We start from the raw sequence: 19,676 nt of genomic DNA on the forward strand, positions 1-19,676 counted from the left end.
CAGTGTAACACTCTCTCACCACTGTACAGTGTAACACTCCCACACCACTGTACAGTGTAACACTCCCTCACCACTGTCCCTACAGTGTAACACTCCTCACCACTGTCCCCTACAGTGTAACCCTCCCACACCACTGTACAGTGTAACACTCTCACCACTGTACAGTGTAACACTCCCTCACCACTGTACAGTGTAACACTCCCACACCACTGTACAGTGTAACACTCCCTCACCACTGTCCCTACAGTGTAACACTCCCTCACCACTGTACAGTATAACTCTCTCACCACTGTACAGTGTAACACTCCCTCACCACTGTACAGTGTAACACTCCCACACAACTGTACAGTGTAACACTCCCACACAACTGTACAGTGTAACACTCCCACACCACTGTACAGTGTAACACTCCCACACCACTGTACAGTGTAACTCTCCCTCACCACTGTACAGTATAACTCTCTCACCACTGTACAGTGTAATTCTCTCACCACTGTACAGTGTACCACTCCCTCACCACTTTACAGTGTAGCACTCCCTCACCACTGTCCCTACAGTGTAACACTCCCACACCACTGTACAGTGTAACACTCACCACTATACAGTGTAACACTCCCTCACCACTGTACAGTGTTGCACTCTCACCACTGTACAGTGTAGCACTCCCTCACCACTGTCCCTACAGTGTACCACACTCTCTCCACTGTACAGTGTACCACTCCCTCACCACTGTACAGTGTAACACTCCCTCACCACTGTACAGTGTAACACTCCCTCACCACTGTACAGTGTAACACTCCCTCACCACTGTACAGTGTAACACTCCCTCACCAGTGTACAATGTAACACTCCACTCCATCATCTCTACCCTTATAGTGTAACACACAGAGGGTAGTTTGTATCTGGAACGAACTGCCAGAGGAAGCTATAGAAATGGATACATCTTTTGTAAGCCATTTGTTCTGAAAAAATCGGAAGTGTTTAGAGGGACAGGGCCTGTTTCTCGGCCCTAAAACTCCTTGACCCTTTGACTCTATCACTGTTTAATCTCCCCTCATATGACATTGTTCCTATCGGAGGAGAGAGAGAGAGAGAGAGAGAGAGAGAGAGAGAGAGAGAGAGAGAGAGAGAGAGAGAGAGAGAGAGAGAGAGCACTGTTTAGGGACATTCAATAAACCACTGTTGCTCTCTCTTTATTGAAAATATATCTTTCTGTGCTTGAGATTGGGATGCTTAGCTCAGTGACCTGTTTATTTTGCCACGTTTTCTCTTTCTCACCATATTGACCCTGTTTACCTCCAATTCCAGCGGCACCATGCTTTGGACAGTAATGCACCAACACTCCTTCTACCAAGTATTGATCATATTCCCTCAAGAAGCTCACTGTTGGACCTGCCTCCATTACTCTTACAGGCAGTGTAAAGATGAATCTCCTCACTCTCAGCCTCTCCTGGGATGTTCTGTATTTACCGACTGTCTTCCCTCTGGGCACCGCTCCTCCCCAAGTTGCTTGAGCCCCTCATGCCTCTCTGCCTTGGGTCACGGGCTCTGACCTCCCCACCATTGAAGTGATCTACAAGAGTCACTGCCTCAATAGGCAGCCAGCATCGTCAGAGACCCACACCACCCTGGCCACACTCTCATCTCACCCCTGCCATCAGGAAGAAGGTACAGGAGCCTGAAAACTGTAACGTACAGGTTCAGGAACAACTTCTTCCCCACAACACTAGGCTATTAAACAACACAACCTCCAACTAAGCTCCAAACTACATCGACTTGGGGGCAAGGTTTTTGTCTTTGGACTGTTATTGTTTGTTTTTTAAATACTGATTTATTTTTAGCTGTTTATTATGGTGTTTACAGAGTGCTATGTTTGCATATCTGTTGAGCTGCTGCAAGTAAGAGTTTCCTGGTTGCATTTCAGGGCCGGCCGTGTGTTGATGGGTTGTGAGACCCGTGTTAATGCGACCGTTCTCTGTGTGTTGCAGGTGCCCGTGTCGGTGGCCATGATGAACCCCCAGGTCATCACACCGCAGCAAATGCAGCAGATCCTGTCCCCACCGCAGCTCCAGGCGTTACTGCAGCAGCAGCAGGCAGTCATGCTGCAGCAGGTATGGAGCAAGGCCGCAGCATCAGGGGGGGTTGTGGGGGGGGAGGTGGGCCGTGTGGGGGGGGGCCGTGTGGGGGAGGGGGGCCGTGTGGGTGGGGAGCCAGGGGGGAGGGGGGCCGTGTGGGGGAGGGGGGCCATGTGGGGGAGGTGGGCCATGTGGGGGAGGGAGGCCGTGTGGGGGAGGGGGAGGTGTGGGGGAGGGGGGCCGTGTGGGGGGAGGGGGGGCCGTGTGGGAGGGGAGCCGTGTGGGGGAGAGGGGCCGTGTGGGGGAGGGGGGGCCGTGTGGGGGAGGGGGGCCGTGTGGGAGGGGAGCCGTGTGGGGGAGGGGGGCCGTGTGGGGGAGGGGGGCCGTGTGGGAGGGGAGTGGGGAGGGGGGCCGTGTGGGCGAGGGGGGCCGTGTGGGGGAGGGGGGGCGTGTGGGGGAGGGGGGCCGTGTGGGGGAGGGGGGCCTTGTGGGGGAGGGGGTCATGTGGGAGGGAGAGTGGGGCCGTGTGGGAGGGGGGCCGTGTGGGGGAGGGGGCCGTGTGGGGGAGGGGCCGTGTGGGAGGGGGCCGTGTGGGGGAGGGGGGCCGTGTGGCTGAGGGGGGCCGTGTAGGGGAGGGGGGTCTTGTGTGGGAGGGGGCCGTGTGGGGGAGGGGGGGCTGTGTGGTGGGGGGGGCGTGTGGGGGTGGGGGGCCGTGTGGGGGAGGGGGGCCGTGTGGGAGGGGGGCCTTGTGGGGGAGGGGGCCGTGTGGGAGGGGGACCTTGTGGGGGAGGGGGGCTGTGTGGGAGGGGAGGGGTCGTGTGGTAGAGGAGGGCCGTGTGGGGGAGGGGGGCCGTGTGGGGGAGGGGGCCGTGTGGCGGAGGGGGCGTGTGGGGGAAGGGGGCAGTGTGGGGGAGGGGGGCCATGTGGGGGGGGCTGTGTGGGGGAGGGGGCGTGTGGGGAAGGGGGGCCGTGTGGGGGAGGGGCCGTGTGGGGAAGGGGAGCCGTGTGGGAGGGGAGTGGGGAGGGGGGCCGTGTGGGGGAGGGGGGCCATGTGGGGGCATGTGGGGGAGGGGCCGTGTGGGAGGGGGGGCGTGTGGGGGAGGGGGCGTGTGGGGGAGGGGGGCTGTGTGGGGGGGGGGCGTATGGGAGGGGGGCATGTGGGGGAGGGGAGCTGTGTGGGGGAGGGGGGCCGTGTGGGGGAGGGGGGCCGTGTGGGGGAGGGGGACTGTGTGGGAGGGGGCCGTGTGGGGGAGGGGCCGTGTGGGGGAGGGGCCGTGTGGGAGGGGAGTCGTGTGGGGGTGGGGGGCCGTGTGGGGAAGGGGGGCCGTGTGGGGGAGGGGGGCTGTGTGGGAGGGGGGCCATGTGGGGGAGGGAGGCCGTGTTGGAGGGGGGCCGTGTGGGGGAGGGGCCGTGTGGGAGGGGGGCCGTGTGGGAGGGGGGGGTGTGGGGGAGGGGGGCTGTGTGGGAGGGGGGCCCTGTGGGGGAGTGGGGCCATGTGGGGGAGGGGGACCGTGTGGGGGGGAGAGGGGCTCCAGCACTAGGGAGGATCCCGTTACACCTGGTGGGCATTCGTGGGACTCTGGTCATCACTAATTACAGCAGCTCCTCCCCTCGATGAGATCCAGATTGATCAGCCGTGTTTCTGGCCTGGGTACTCTCTCCCCAGACCAGTCCTCTCGGGGTACACTCCTGATGGGGGCTCTCCATCCAGACCAGACCTCTCCGGGTTTAACTTCTGAGGATCCAGCTGGATTGTCAGGAGGATGCACAGAAAGCCAGTGTTCATGTCAGGGTGGTCAGGCCCTTCGGCCCATCAAGTCCATGCCACCCATCAACCACTCACTCACTCGAAGCCCAGGCCGTTGTCATTGTTCCCACGTTCCCACCATCACCTCCACTCACCTGCAGACTCGGGACCCCTCTCCCCACTGGAGAGGTCACGGGAACACCCAGGGGAAACACATGTGGTTACAGAGAGCACATGCAAACTCTGCACAAACATCTCCACAGGTCAGGGTGGACCCAGCTCATTGCATACAATATGAGTGACATTTGAGATGGTTGTAGGCAGTCACACGGATACGCGTGGAATGGAGGGATATGGATCACGTGCAGGCATCATGTTGGGCACGAAAGCTGTGGGCCGAAGGGCCTGTTGCTGTGCTGTACTGTTCTATGTTGTATCTGTGAGATGGCAGCTTTACCAGCTGTGCCATGATGCCACTCTAGAGCTGGTAGGTAATTGAGATCACCCCTTCCTTCCCCAGCTCCCGAGCCCCACCACACACATCCTCCCCCTGGCCTTGCGGCAGCTTCAAGCAGCTACACCAGCACATACTGACGGACCGTACTCACCTGACTGAGACCATGCAGCCCAGCAGAACACCGTTCTACCCTCTTCAGAACAGGCTCAGATGAACATAGAAACATAGAGAAACATAGAACACAGGTGGAGGGGTAGGCCATTCAGCCCTTCGAGCCACCACCGCCATTCGGGGTACTGATCATCCAAAATCAGTACCCCGTTCCTGCATTTTCCCCGTATCCCTTGATTCCCTTAGCCCTAAGAGCTAAATCTAACTCTCTCTTGAAAACATCCAGTGAATTGGCCTCCACTGCCTTCTGTGGCAGAGAATCCCACAGATTCACAACTCTCTGGGTGAAAAGGTTTTTTCTCATCACAGTCCTAAATGGCCGACCCCTTATTCTTAAACTGTGACCCTTGCTTATGGACGCCCCCAACATGGGGAACAATGTACTAATTGTATGTCCAGCAACAGCAGGAGAGTGGTTGGAGATGAATGGACACCAGTGACCAAGGGGAGACCCCCTCCCCACCCAGGACCCTAAGGACAAGACATGCCTTGTGGGAATAAATGTGCTGGTAATCTTCCAAAGAAGATGTGCTTGCTGGATTACAGCAGGGCTGAGGAAAGGTCGACTAGTGACACAAGCTCCGACCATGCTGTTCTCAGCACAAGCTCAGACCGAAGTGTTGATGATGGAGAGACGGTCGGTTTGTGATGCCAGACCAGGCAGACTGTCAATTAATGCCTCTGGCAGGGGGGTCCCATGTAGGGTGTGGGTGGGGGGTGTTGGAGCGGTGATTTAGGGGTGACGGGAGAAAGCATTTCTTCACGCTGAAGGCAGTGATAATCCCCAGGAACCATCGAGGTCGTAGTCAGCAGAACATTTCCAAACTGTTTTGGACTTTAGACTTTAGAGATACAAGGGGGAAACAGGCCCTTTGGCCCACTGAGTCCATGCCGACCAGCCATCACCCCCTGCACTAACACTATCCTGTCCTGTTTAGTTTAGACATACAGCGTGAACACAGGCCCTTCAGCCCACTGAGTCTGCATCGACCTGCGATCCCCACACATTAGCACTACCCTACACACACTAGGGACAATTTACATTTATATATTTACCAATCCAATATCCAATTAAACTATAAACCTGTCCGTCTTTGGAAACTGAAGATCTCAGAGAAAACCCACGCGGTCGCGTGGAGAACGTACAAACTCCGAACAGACAGCACCTGTAATCAGGATAAAACCCGGCTCTCCGGCGCTGTGAGGCACCGGCTCTACCCCCTGCACCACTGTGCTGCAGTCTGTTCTTGATAGATTTACTCCAGGCACAGGGTGCATGCGTTGAAGCCAGGTGGTAGGGATACGATGTACAGCATCTAATTGAATGGAGAATGAACTCAAAGGGCTGAGTGGCCTCCTGCTGTTCAGCAAGCAGACGTGGGAAGAGTTAATGTGGGTGGCACGGAGACACTGTGCTCCCCTGCACTCTCTATCATCAGATCCGCTCACTTTAAACGAGTCACCAATCTAAATGAATATATTTCTTGGATCCTTCTAAACATAGCAGTCATCCCAAGCAGCATTTTACAGGCTCCTCATCCACATGTCACCAGCACACAATGATCCCACAGACCCTGTGCGATTGCACTGACAGATAATTAAATTTCCACCGAGAATTTAATTGGTGTTGTCTCACGCAGAATAGCAGTGAAGTTTGCACTGTATGCTGGCTATTGTTCTGATATTAATTTTCTGATTGCTTCATCTGTAGGGATTTTTTTTTTGACTGAGATCCTTTGTGTTTTCTGTCTTCTCTCCCTCCCCCACTCCTCACCCTCCACTCCTCATTCCCCCACCCCACCCTCCACCGCCACCTCAATGCCTTCCATTACGTCACAGCTTCAGGAGTACTACAAGAAGCAACAGGAACAGTTACACCTCCAGCTGCTAACTCAGCAACAGCACCAACAACAGCAGCAGCAGCAGCAACAGCAACAGCAACAGCAACAGCAACAAGCCATCAAACAGCCAAAGGAGGTGAGCTGGCCCCTGAAACTGTCCACTCGGCAGAACGCAGGGGAAGGGGGCCGTTTGGCACCCCACCCTCCCTTGCCCTTTGTATCAATAGTTCACCCCTTTTCCTCACCTGATACCTCACTTGCTGTGTGAAAGCAGGTGGGGATTGATGGCCATTTGACCATGACAGCATCGCAATCCTGTGTGCAACCAATATTCTGGAACATTGCAGCTGTTGGTATATAAACACGCATTCACACAAAAACATACGTGCATGAACACATGCACATGCACACACACACACGCAAAACACGCACACATAAGCACACACATATATGCACACAAACGCACACACACACCGCCATACAAACGCGCACAAAAGCACACACACACTCAAACAAGCACACACACGTACACAAACACATGTCCATACACACAGGCATGCACAGTCCCACAGATGCACGCACGCATTGACATTCTCTGTGCATTCTTGTTGGATCAGCGGATTTCTCTCCCTCTCTCGGGCATTGAATTGACTGTTGCCTCTCGTTCCCTGGCTCCAAGGATCACAGAACAAGCTCAGCCTAAGTGTTTGCCAGCTCTTCCTTTAAACATCTCCTGAGTGTGGACCGGGAGTTACCTGTGTCCAGCTTCTGTTGATGTAGGTGACTGTTTTACACCCACTAACACATTGCATCATAGAGCACTGGTCTAGTTTAACAGCAGCACAGTACACCAATCAATATTTGGCTCAAAGTGGTGGACTTGCAAAGATTAAACTATCGTTATGGTAAACCTTTATTAACCGGTGGTTATCCTCAGTTTGAAGTTTCCTCTAGACACTGTGCTTCTGGAAGGTGCCAGGCCCATGGGGAGAGGGCCGAAGAATTTAGAGGTTTAGAGTTTAGAGATACAGCTTGGAATCAGGCCCTTTGGGTCCGCAATGACCAGCAATCCCCGCACACTAACACTATCCCACACACACTTGGGCCAAGTTTACATTTATACCAAGCCAATTAACCTACAAACCTGTACAGGAGGAAACCGAAGATCTCCGAGAAAACCCACGTGGTCACGGGGAGACCGTACAAACTCCGTACAGACAGCACCCTTTGTCAGGATCGAACCCGGGTCTCTGGCGCTGTAAGGCAGTAGCTCTGCCGCTGCGCCACCGTTCCGCCCCAGGAATAATACCAGGGATAGGGCACCTGGTTACTTAAGCAGATTAGAAAGGCAAGGATTATTTCTTCTGTTGCAAGGAAGGTTAAGAGGAGGGCAGACGATTCCAAAATCAGACATGGTTTTGACTCTGTAAGTTGTAGGAAGGTTGTAACCAGGGAACGTATAATTGACCAGGGAACCAAAGGCAGTGCAAGGAACATGTTGTTGCAGTGTGTTGCTGTGATCTGGAACGCTATAAATCTATCATGATGCCCACCCCAGGTGACTATTTGTGTGCTAGCCACAGAAGCAGATCTACAATCACACATTACAATCCCTCCACACTCTCAAATCTCCACTCCTGCAGCAACATGACTTACTTTAGCTCCCTTATCATGTATCTGTTCACTGTGAATGGCTCGATTGTAACCATGTATTGTCTTTTCGCTGTCTGGTAAGCACGCAACAAAAGCTTTTCACTGTACCTCGGTACAGCGTGACAATAAGCTAAACTTAAACTAAGCGCATCAATTGATGGGCCAAATGGCCTCCTACTAAGCCAAAGGCATCTCATGATTCATTTACCCCATGACCCGGTCCCCAGCCCCCGCTCAACAAACTCACTGTCGTTGCAACAAGATGTTAATCCCAGGACAACCCAGCTGTTCGTAGGTGCTGAGATTGAGATGTGAGAGATTTTGGATCTGAACTGGGTCACGGCATTGAAATGTAAAAGAATTGCCTGGCAGAAACCTCCGTTGAAGGTGGGTGAGTGGGGTTGGACTGAAGTATGTGGAGATGTATCACGCTGTGTCTAACCCTACCCCCTGGCCTGGGAGAGTGTGATGGGACAGTGTAGAGCAACGTTTTCCTGTGTTCAGCCCATATTGTAGGTGACCCAGAAGTGCTGGATACATGTGGTTGCATAAAACAGGAAATAATTGGAGTCACCACAATGAACGTTTCAAACTTTGATGAGAACAAAATTCGGAAAGCCAAAATTAGAAAAAGGTTCAAAGTCTTTTATGAAAGAAGTCCCCTGTGCTCATGTGCAAGATGAATAACTATTGCAAGATTTGCCGTGTCTGCTGGGTGACCCTAACTGTCAGACGCCTGTGTTCACACGTGTCTGTTAAACTGTGTAATGCCTTCCAGATTGCCAAGCATTCCCATCCCTGGTCGATGGGAAGCGCCCATGCTCAGCACAGGGGTGTGCATTCACCATCTGTTGCACACCCACAGGGTAGACTTGTGTACACTTGCTCACCTCTGGGAGATGGGAGGGCAGAGTTGCAGCTCCAAGTGTGTGGAGACTGGGAAACAGCACTTGGAACACTAACGAGGACAATGTGTCCGGCTGTTTCTCATGGATGGGGCGGGCATCATTGAGATCTTTAAAAGGCTTGCGGAGATTCTGCTGGAATGATGAACATACCGAGGAGGTGAAGGGTGAGATAGTGGAAGTGTGCAGGAACCCAACCCTCGACATGGGAACAGCCATGTTTCTGTTCAGAGAGCCTCAGTAATCAGGGTGGAATCAGTCTCTCGTGACTGTCCAGCTTGGATTAGGGTGGTGCTGCAGAGATTACTGATATAAAAACAGAAAATTATTGCGACACTAAAATGTTGAAAGGAATTCTTTGAGGATGTAACTAGGAAAATTGATAGGGGAGAGCCGGTGGATGTGGTGTACCTTGACTTTCAGAAAGCCTTTGACAAGGTTCCACATAGGAGATTAGTGGGCAAAATTAGAGCACATGGTATTGGAGGTAGGGTACTGACATGGATAGAAAGTTGGTTGACAGACAGAAAGCAAAGAGTGGGGATAAATGGGTCCCTTTCAGAATGGCAGGCAGTAACTAGTGGGGTACCGTAAGGCTCGGTGCTGGGACCACAGCTATTTACAATATACATTAATGACTTGGATGAAGGGATTAAAAGTACCATTAGCAAATTTGCAGATGATACAAAGCTGGGTGGTAGTGTGAACTGTGAGGAAGATGCTATGAGGTTGCAGGGTGACTTGGACAGGTTGTGTGAGTGGGCGGATGCATGGCAGATGCAGTTTAATGTGGATAAGTGTGAGGTTATCCACTTTGGTGGTAAGAATAGGAAGGCAGAGTATTATCTGAATGGTGTCAAGTTAGGAACAGGGGACGTACAACGAGATCTGGGTGTCCTAGTGCATCAGTCACTGAAAGGAAGCATGCAGGTACAGCAGGCAGTGAAGAAAGCCAATGGAATGTTGGCCTTCATAACAAGAGGAGTTGAGTATAGGAGCAAAGAGGTCCTTCTGCAGTTGTACAGGGCCCTAGTGAGACCGCACCTGGAGTACTGTGTGCAGTTTTGGTCTCCAAATTTGAGGAAGGATATTCTTGCTATTGAGGGCATGCAGCATAGGTTTACTAGGTTAATTCCCGGAATGGCGGGACTATCATATGTTGAAAGACTGGAGCGACTAGGCTTGTATACACTGGAATTTAGAAGGATGAGAGGAGATCTTATCGAAACGTATAAGATTATTAAGGGGTTGGACACGTTAGAGGCAGGAAACATGTTCCCTATGTTGGGGGAGTCCAGAACAAGGGGCCACATTTTAAGAATAAGGGGTAGGCCATTTAGAACTGAGATGAGGAAAAACTTTTTCAGTCAGAGAGTTGTGAATCTGTGGAATTCTCTGCCTCAGAGGCAGTGGAGGCAACTTCTCTGAATGCATTCAAGAGAGAGCTAGACAATAGACAATAGACAATAGACAATAGGTGCAGGAGTAGGCCATTCAGCCCTTCGAGCCAGCACCGCCATTCAATGCGATCATGGCTGATCACTATCAATCAGTACCCCGTTCCTGCCTTCTCCCCATACCCCCTCACTCCGCTATCCTTAAGAGCTCTATCCAGCTCTCTCTTGAAAGCATCCAACGAACTGGCCTCCACTGCCTTCTGAGGCAGAGAATTCCACACCTTCACCACCCTCTGACTGAAAAAGTTCTTCCTCATCTCCGTTCTAAATGGCCTACCCCTTATTCTCAAACTGTGGCCCCTTGTTCTGGACTCCCCCAACATTGGGAACATGTTATCTGCCTCTAATGTGTCCAATCCCCTAATTATCTTATATGTTTCAATAAGATCCCCCCTCATCCTTGGTGAGAAGGCAGGAACGGGGTACTGATTGAGAATGATCAGCCATGATCACATTAAATGGCGGTGCTGGCTCGAAGGGCCGAATGACCTCCTCCTGCACCTATTGTCTATTGTCTATTGTCACGGACCCGAAGCATTGACTAGAAATACACAGTAGATGATGGATCTGTGTCACTCCACGGATGCTGCTCAATCCGCTGAGTGCTTCCTGTGCTCGCTGATTTTATTTCAGACTTCCAGCATCTGCAGTATTTGCTCTTGGGCGGAATTACTGACAATTGAGTCTAATTGGTATCCAGAAGAATCCAGAAGAATAGAAAGAGGAGACGGAATTGGCTAGAAGGCTCTCGAGCCCAATCTGCCATTCAGTTAAACTGTGGCTGCACTTTTGTGTCATCTCCAATTTTTCCACTCAAATCCGTTGATGCCCCGACTGCCTGGAAATCTATCAGCGGAGAGTGAGTGAGTGTTCAGTGTCCCCTGGGGTGGGGACGTCTGAAAATTCACAATCCTCGGCAGAGAAGAAAAATCTCCTCTTCTCAATTCTGCATGTACCGACACTTACCTTGAGACGATGGCCACTAATGTCACATTCCCCAGCCTATCCGGCCCAACTTTAATGAGATCACCTCTTAATCTGCTAAACTCTGGAGATTAAAATGAGCTTCCGACAAATCGGTCGCCCGGGGACACCCTTCTCTACACAGGAATCACAGTGAACTTTCATCACACATCCTCTAAGGCAAGTGTACATAACTAGAAATTCATTCCCCAGTTGGTCTCCTTGAACACAACAAATAGTAGCTGAGCCCATTGGACTGCATTAGAATGAATGTCAGAGACAGAGTACAGTGCTGTATCAATACCACATCATGCATCTAATGCTAATGACCAGGGGAGATGCACTTATAGACAATCTTTCCTTAGCTATGGAGACCAAGTGGATACACATTACACCAGGTGGAATCTCACTAGTGCTGAATAAATCAGGCAAGATTATTAGTTTTATATTCCAACATCATTCCACCGTTTCCCCCATTGCTTGCTGTACATACGTGCTAACTCTATAATTAATGCAGAACAACGGGACTTCTGAAGAAGGGTCTCGACCCGAAACGTCACGCATTCCTTCTCTCCAGAGATGCTACCTGTCCCGTGAGTCACTCCAGCTTTTTCTGTCTACCTTCGGACTTTTAGCAAGATTTGCTAATCAGAATTTTCTTTTAATGCGGTGTTTTCCATAGTTCCAATCTAGGTTGCTAACTTCACACTTCATATTCTGCCACCTCTTTACACAATGACTTAACACGTTTGTGTTACATCTGCATTGTGTCCTTTTCTCAGCTGACTTTACATCTCATTTTGTACCATCAGCAATCTGAAAGCATTATGCACTCACAATTCCCTCGTCTAAGTCTAGATAAGAGATTGTTCGTATCTGCACCACGATTTGAAACGCTTCCTTCGTCAGCTCCTGCTGTGTACATGATCCATTTATTCAAACTCTTTGTCTTCTGTCAATTAACCCATCCGCAACCCAGTGTTAAGAAAGACCTCGGCCTGAAATGTCACCCATTCCTTCTCACCAGAGATGCTGCCTGTCCTAATTTGAGGAAGGACATTCTTGCTATTGAGGGAGTGCAGCGTAGGTTCACCAGGTTAATTCCCGGGATGGCGGGACTGACATATGATGAAAGAATGGGCTTGTATTCACTGGAATTTAGAAGGAAGATAGGGGATCTTATAGAAACATATAAAATTCTTACAGGCTAGATGCAGGGTAAATGTTCCCGATGTTGGAGGAACTTCTTCACCCAGAGAGTTGTGAATCTGTGGAATTCTCTGCCACAGAAGGCAGTGGAGGTCAAGTCACTGGATGTTTTCAAGAGAGAGTTAGATTTAGCTCTTAGGGCTAAAGGAATCAAGGGATATGGTGAAAAAGCAGGAATGGGGTACTGATTTTAGATGATCAGCCATGATCATATTGAATGGCGGTGCTAGCTCGAAGAGCCAAATGGCCTACTCCTGCAGGTATTTTTGTATGTTTCTATGTTACTCCAGCATTTTGTGTCCATCCATGCAAAAGCAATAGCCGCCATCTCACAAGTCCTGGTCTTGCATTAATTCTCGTGTGGCTCTTTATCAGTTGTCTTCCAAAGATCCAAATGTACGACGTTTACAGATTATCTCCCCAGCCGGCTACAGCAACAGAACACTCTCATAGATTTCAATTGTTCCTTTCCTGTGATTAACAGCCCTCACTTGTGCGAAGGGGAGAGCAAACTCTACAAAGAGCAGTGCATTTTGTTGGATGGGAAGGGACCCCTCTGCTGGTTAAATGGAATGATTGAGGTCTTCAATGATTACCATCAAGTTTATGTTTCACACTAACATTAAAACAGCTGCTTTGATGTCACATCAGAGCTTTTTCCTTTGCTTGGTTTGGGCTTTTATGTTGCAATTTTATTTTCAGTTATTCTCTAATGGTACACAGTGAAAATTACTGGAAGGTTCTTTTTAAGATTGTAAGAAATAGGAGCAGAAGAGGAGAGGCAGATGTTGGGTGGCATTTCTTATCTCAGCCCCACTCCCTCCCCCCCCCCCCGTGATCCCCACATTCCTTCCCTTCCTTGCTGTACAAAATGCCCTGGCAATATTTGGTTGCATTCCAATGAGCCCAGACTAATGAACAGTTTCACCAGCCCTCCGTCCAATTGAGGACAAACAGGACCCTAAATCTAGAGATCAAAACTACCGGGGCCTAGCCGACAACTTATATCAGCGAGACCAAGCGCAGGCTCGGCGATCGTTTCGCTGAACACCACCGCTCAGTCCGTCTAAGCATACCTGATCTCCCAGTTGCTAAACACGCCCCCCTCCCATTCCCACACTGACCTTTCTGTCCTGGGCCTCCTCCATTGTCAGGGTGAGGCCCAACACAAACCGGAGGAATAGCACCTCATATTTTGCTTGGGCAGCTTACACCCCAGCGGTATGAATATTGATATCTCTAACTTCAAGTAACCCTTGCTTTCCCTCTCTCTCTCTGTCCCTCCCCATCCTAATTCTACGACCAGTCTGACTGTCTTCCTGATTAAATTTTATCTTTGTATGCTTTGTTATCATCTTTCCCGAGCTAACAAAGATCTATTCTACATTTTCCTTGTCTCGTCTCCTTTGAGCTCTCCTTTTCACACCTTGCCCTTCCATATCTCTATGTCTCCCTCTCCCCTGACCCTCAGTCTGAAGATGGGTCTCAAACTGAAACGTCACCTATTCCTTCTTTCCAGCGATGCTGCCTCCTGCTGAGTTACTTCAGCATTTTGTGTCTGTCTACAATGTCCTCCTGAGTTGGATTGCAATAATTTTGTACGTTGTACCAAGATTCAATCAGTTTGACTGTGTGACATTGTGAACATGGAGTAAGGAGCATTTGCTGGGGTGTTAATGTCCGATGGGCGGGCGTGACATACCTGCGTGGCACTGGCAGGAGGTCAGGGAGGGGTCGGGTTGTAGGTGTTGGCTGGTCTGGTAAGCAACTAGTGAGAGACATCAAAGAGTCACGTCAATCTTTGCCATGATGCTCCTGAGAAGAGAGGAAGGTGTGGTGAAATGTGTAGACAGGGCAGCACGGTGGTGCAGTGGTAGAGTTACTGCCTTACAGTGCTTACAGCGTCAGAGACCCGGGTTCCATCCTGGCCACAGGTGCTGTCTGCACGAAGTTTGTGACCTTCGGGGGTTTTCTTCGGGAACTTCGGTTTCCTCCCGCACTCCAAAGACGTGCAGGTTCGTAGGTTAATTGGCTTGGTATATATGTAATAAATGTCCCTAGTGTGCGTCGAGAGTGTTAATGTGCGGGTATCGCTGGTCGGTGCGGACTCGGTGGGCTGAAGGGTCTGTTTCCACACTGTCTCTCTAAACTTAACTAAGCTAAACTCAATTAAACTGAACTGCAGATGCTGGTTTACACCGAAGATAGATACAAAATGCTGGAGTAACTCAGCGGGACAGGCAGCATCCCTGGAGAGAAGCAAATGGTGACACTTTGGGTTGAGACCCTTCATCTTGACCCGAAACGTCACCCATTCCTTCTCTCCTTCAGTGAGATGAAAGTCAGCCTTGTTTCCTGCTCCTTACCCCGTTCCTGCTTTCTCCCCGTATCCCTTGATTCCCTTAGCCCTAAGAGCTAAATCTAACTCTCTCTTGAAAACATCCAGTGTATTGGCCTCCACTGCCTTTTGTGGCAGAGAATTCCACAGATTCACAATTCTGGGTAAAAAAATATTTCCCCATCTCAGTCCTAAATGGCCGACCCCTTATTCTTAAAGTAGGTGGGCAATGGCTAGACAGCTGCTGGCACCTGCAGAGTTACCACAAGGGTCTGTAGCTTCAGGAGAGGAAGGAAAACATTGAAAAACAAGTGGCGTATTTCAGAGGGTTAAAGTTGACGTTTAAACAGCAGGTCTGACGCCAAGTTCTGAGTCACTCAGGACCCAGATTTAATGAACTGCCGCTGTCAGTCTTGTACGATACACAGAAACTTGGGTTGATGTGCTCATAAATCAACCTGACAAGCCTGTTACCCTGCTAGCTTTAGTCACTGAACTGCATCTAATGTAAACAGAATACAGACAAAACGTGTTAAAGGAGTGAAGCCCATCAGCGAACACCCAGCATCTTCAAATGTATTACACACCCTCCAAGGAAATGGCCTTGACCCTCTCCTCTCTCCTGGGAACTCCTGTCTGTGTTGGTTTATAAGCAGTTTGGCCATATTGCAGATTTGGATCAAGAACCATTTCCTTACTTCTTCGGCTTCTAAAGATCTCATCTGCCACGGTGATACAGCCCATATTTCACTGAGTACATCAAAGAGGTGTTTATCATTCCTCCCACTGCTGAACCCTGCAGTATTCTTTATCACTGTAACAGTTCTGGACCTTATCACTTAATACTGTGCCAGTTTTCTGCTGCCATTTCGGGCTGATACCTTTGACAGCTTTTGATTTACCTCAGAGAGTCAGTGGTTATTGAAAGGATGGTGGGGCAGAAGCTACAGAACGCCGGACTTTAAAAAAAAAAACTTTCTTTATTGCATGCAAATTTTAATTAACTTTAAGATGAGGGGTTTTATTGAGTTCCAGGGCAAATGTAGAATGAAGAGTGAAGCCCCTTTTACACTGGCCGATCAGACCCTAGTGGACTAGATATTTTGTAGGGTGGATGTAAGGAATGACTCCAGCAACAATAATTCAGTAAAGACTCCCAGGTCAGGAGGAGTGCAGGACAAAAACTGCAGGTGCTGGTTTAAATCGAAGGTCGGCACAAAATGCTGGAGTAACTCAGCGGCTCAGGCAGCATCTCGGGAGAGAAGGAATGGGTGACGTTTCGGGCCTTGGGTCGAGACCCGAAACGTCACCCATTCCTTCTCTCCCGAGATGCTGCCTGAGCCGCTGAGTTACTCCAGCATTGTGTGTACCAGATCAGGAGCAGCGTGGATTAAACAGAAAATGAAATCCATCTACAATGGAGGACAGAGGGAGCAAAGCTCCAAAGTCACAAGAAGCCGCAGATGCTGAAATCAGGAGCAAAAAGCAAACAGCTGGAAGGTATTTAGCAGGTCTGGCAGCATCTGTGGAGGTCACGTCTTGCATCAGGACCGAGAGGGTAGAGGGGAAAAAAAGACACTAGGTGGTGGACTAACTCAGTGGGGCAGGCAGCATTTATTTATTTATATTTATTTATTTATTTATTTATTTTCCGGTCAATACAATACAACAGATTGACCGTACAGTTGTGAAAGATAAATAGTGCGAAATCATTGTATAAAAAAAAAAACAATATCATCACACATGATATTTTCTGACTAAAAAAAAAGGTGTAGGCAGAAGCCAAAGTTTATTGTGCTGACCCTTAATACTTAACAAAATAGAATTTTAAAAACCACAACATCATAAGTCAGAAGCAGATAAACAAAACATAGAAAGAAACACAAATTTAGTCAAGATCCATCATTTCTGTCATGTCAATCATTTCTCATTGCTGATCACATATTTCTGGAGAATGTGGATAGGTGACATTATGGGTCAGGTCTAAACCTGAAATGCCATCTATCCAAACTCTCCAAAGATGCTGCCTGACCCGCTGAGTACAACGTTAGAGTTATTGATTATTGGCCAGCGCACCTTTTCATGGATGTTTACTTTTCAATACTTCTTGATGCCAGAATAATCCCAGCTAAATTGGCAACATTAAACGGCAGACTTTACCAGCTGGAAGGGAGCCTTGTCTGACATAAACTGACTCCTTACAAGATAGGAGGAGATGGGGGGGGAATCATAACCCACTCAGTTCAGAGCCAGTACCACACATGGGCACAAATCTGTTGGGTTGCAAGTTTGGGCTTTGAGTTCATGCTTTGTACAGGGACACTGTCTTGCTCCCCAAGCTGATGTGTCAGTGCTTCCATGGACAGCATCCGCGTTGTCTTCACATCCCTGATCAATCAGGGATGGAGAATCCTGGTGGAGAGAGAGTGGGTTCAATTGACAGAGTTGGATAAATGAGAGAGCCAAACAGTCTCGAGTCACGGAGTAATTCCGTGCATGCCTGTCGTGGAAATGGCAGCTTTGTTGAATTCTCCTTTCCCGACGAGACTGGCCAGGAGATTTCTTCCTAATATGTGTCAGTGCGGGGACCCATTGGTAATGTATTCATACTTAATACATTCAGATAAGAAGTGTCAGAGCAATGGCAGGGTTCAAGCAGCTGGGCTGTGCCTTAGTAATCTGGTTTACTAACACGTCGTTGGGGACTATGTTAATAGGCCACAGAGGGCCGCTCGTTAGTGAAGCCATCGCCACAAAAGCAGAACTTCACAAGAAAATCTGTACATCCTTACTTTAAAATGTATGAAAGCTCGAATCCTATATTCATAAGAAATAATGCTGACAAGCCATTGGGAGTAAGATTTTACACCAAGAATAATGAACAGTAGATTTGGCACGATTAAGAGACAATCAGGAAACTCCTACGGTGGCCCCACCAGGTCAAGGAAACAGGAAGAGGATGCAAAACCAGCAGAAACTCTGCTGAGATAGAGGTGGGGAGGGGAGGGGAGGGGAAGGGAGGGGGAGGGGAGGGGAGGGGGAGGGGAGGGGGAGGGGGAGGGCGTGTGGTGGGTGAGGTGAGGGTATGGTGGGAGGGGAGGAGAAGGGTGAGTGGGGAAAAAGTGTGTGGTTGGGGGGGGAGGGGAGGGGAGGGGAGGGGAGGGGAGGGGAGGGGAGGGGAGGGGAGGGGAGGGGAGGGGAGGGGAGGGGAGGGGAGGGGAGGGGAGGGGAGGGGAGGGGAGGGGGAGGGGAGGGGAGGGGGAGGGGAGGAACGGAACGTTGGTTCATGGGAACTGGTCCAGTACATCGAGTGGGCGGGCTGACCGGACTGTGAACTTTGAATAATGATGCAGAGTATGGTGGCGCCCACATGTGTAATATATGCAAAATGAATCTGACTGTGCAGTTGTAGACATGACAAATACAGCACTGTTGACTATTGAACATTCCACCTCCACCCCTCACCGCCCTGTCTCCAGGCATATGGTCGGAAGCAGGGAACAGTTTGCTGGCAGGCCCTTGCCGTTTATTGTCTCAAGAGACCGCCCACTGCACCACCAACAACCGCCACTGAGGCTAGAGTTAATCATGGAACTTAGACAATAGACAATAGGTGCAGGAGGAGGCCATTCGGCCCTTCGAGTCAGCACCGCCATTCAATGTGATCATGGCTGATCATTCTCAATCAGTACCCCGTTCCTGCCTTCTCCCCATACCCCCTGACTCCGCTATCCTTAAGAGCTCTATCCAGTTCTCTCTTGAATGCATTCAGAGAATTGGCCTCCACTGCCTCTGAGGCAGAGAATTCCACAGATTCACAACTCTCTGATTGAAAAAGTTTTTCCTCATCTCCGTTCTAAATGGCCTACACCTAATTCTTAAACTGTGGCCCCTACTTAACCCTAATAACGCTACTTAAATTTAATGTTAACAAGACCAAGTGGACCCGTTGGGCCCAAACCTCTCCTGCATTGATGCAGCACCCTCTCCTCCCCTCCCCTCCCCTCCTCCCCCCTTCTCCCCCCTTCTCCCCTCCCTCCCCCTCTCCCCCTCCCCTGCCCCACCCCTCCCCCTTCCCCTCCCCCCCAATCCCCCTTATGAAGGGCATTAGGGTTCGGGTTCGGCATCTGCAGGGTGAATGGGCACACCACTAGTGCACACTGACAGTAGCAGGGGCAAGAGCAGCTTTTGCCTGGTTGCATGCTGCAGGCATGTGGACACTAATGGCCTCTTCCTCTCTCCACTCTGCAGCAACTGGGCAACAAGCAGCTCGCTTTCCAGCAGCAGATCCTTCAAATGCAGCAACTGCAGCAGCAGCACCTCCTCAACCTCCAGCGACAAGGCCTGGTGACCCTGCAGCCTGGACAACCCACCCTGCCACTCCAGACCCTGGCACAAGGTAAGGCCATCCCTATGTCCCCTCTCACCCACCCACACGTGCCCACCACCATTAGCATCAAACAGCCACAAAGCACAAGGCTTTAAGCAATGCTACAACTTCTTGGAGGAACTTGGACAGCTTACAGCCCAGCGGTATGAACGTTGATGTCTCTAATTTCAAGTAACTCCAGCATTCCCTCTCTCCCCCTCCCCCCTCTCCCACCCTCGTCATCCAACCAGTTGCACTGTTCACGACCTTGTACCCCTCTTGTTATCACACCTTCCCCAGCCAACAACGGGCCATTGTGGGCTCCACCCTTCCCGAGATCATCTGTTGCTCATCCTGATTTGTTCTGGCCTTTTCTCGTTCCCCTTCCCACCTCTACTTTCAGTCTGAAGAAGGGTCTCGACCCGAAACGTCACCTATTCTTTTTCTCCAGAGATGCTGCCTGACCTCTTGAGTTAATCCAGCATTTTGGG

At 50.4% G+C, this 19,676-nt stretch overlaps 1 protein-coding gene across 1 annotated transcript in view; it reads left to right on the top strand.

The window, feature by feature from the left end:
- Positions 1-19,676, top strand: part of foxp4 (forkhead box P4) — a 319,253-nt gene that overhangs the window by 233,634 nt on the left and 65,943 nt on the right. Inside the window, 3 exon segments of the mRNA XM_078420290.1 lie at positions 1,989-2,111; positions 6,290-6,427; positions 19,068-19,215. Of these exon segments, the coding sequence (XP_078276416.1) occupies positions 1,989-2,111; positions 6,290-6,427; positions 19,068-19,215 (409 nt within the window).

The sequence above is a fragment of the Rhinoraja longicauda genome, chromosome 24 (assembly GCF_053455715.1).
Source record: "Rhinoraja longicauda isolate Sanriku21f chromosome 24, sRhiLon1.1, whole genome shotgun sequence".
Classification (NCBI taxonomy): Eukaryota; Metazoa; Chordata; class Chondrichthyes; order Rajiformes; family Arhynchobatidae; genus Rhinoraja; species Rhinoraja longicauda.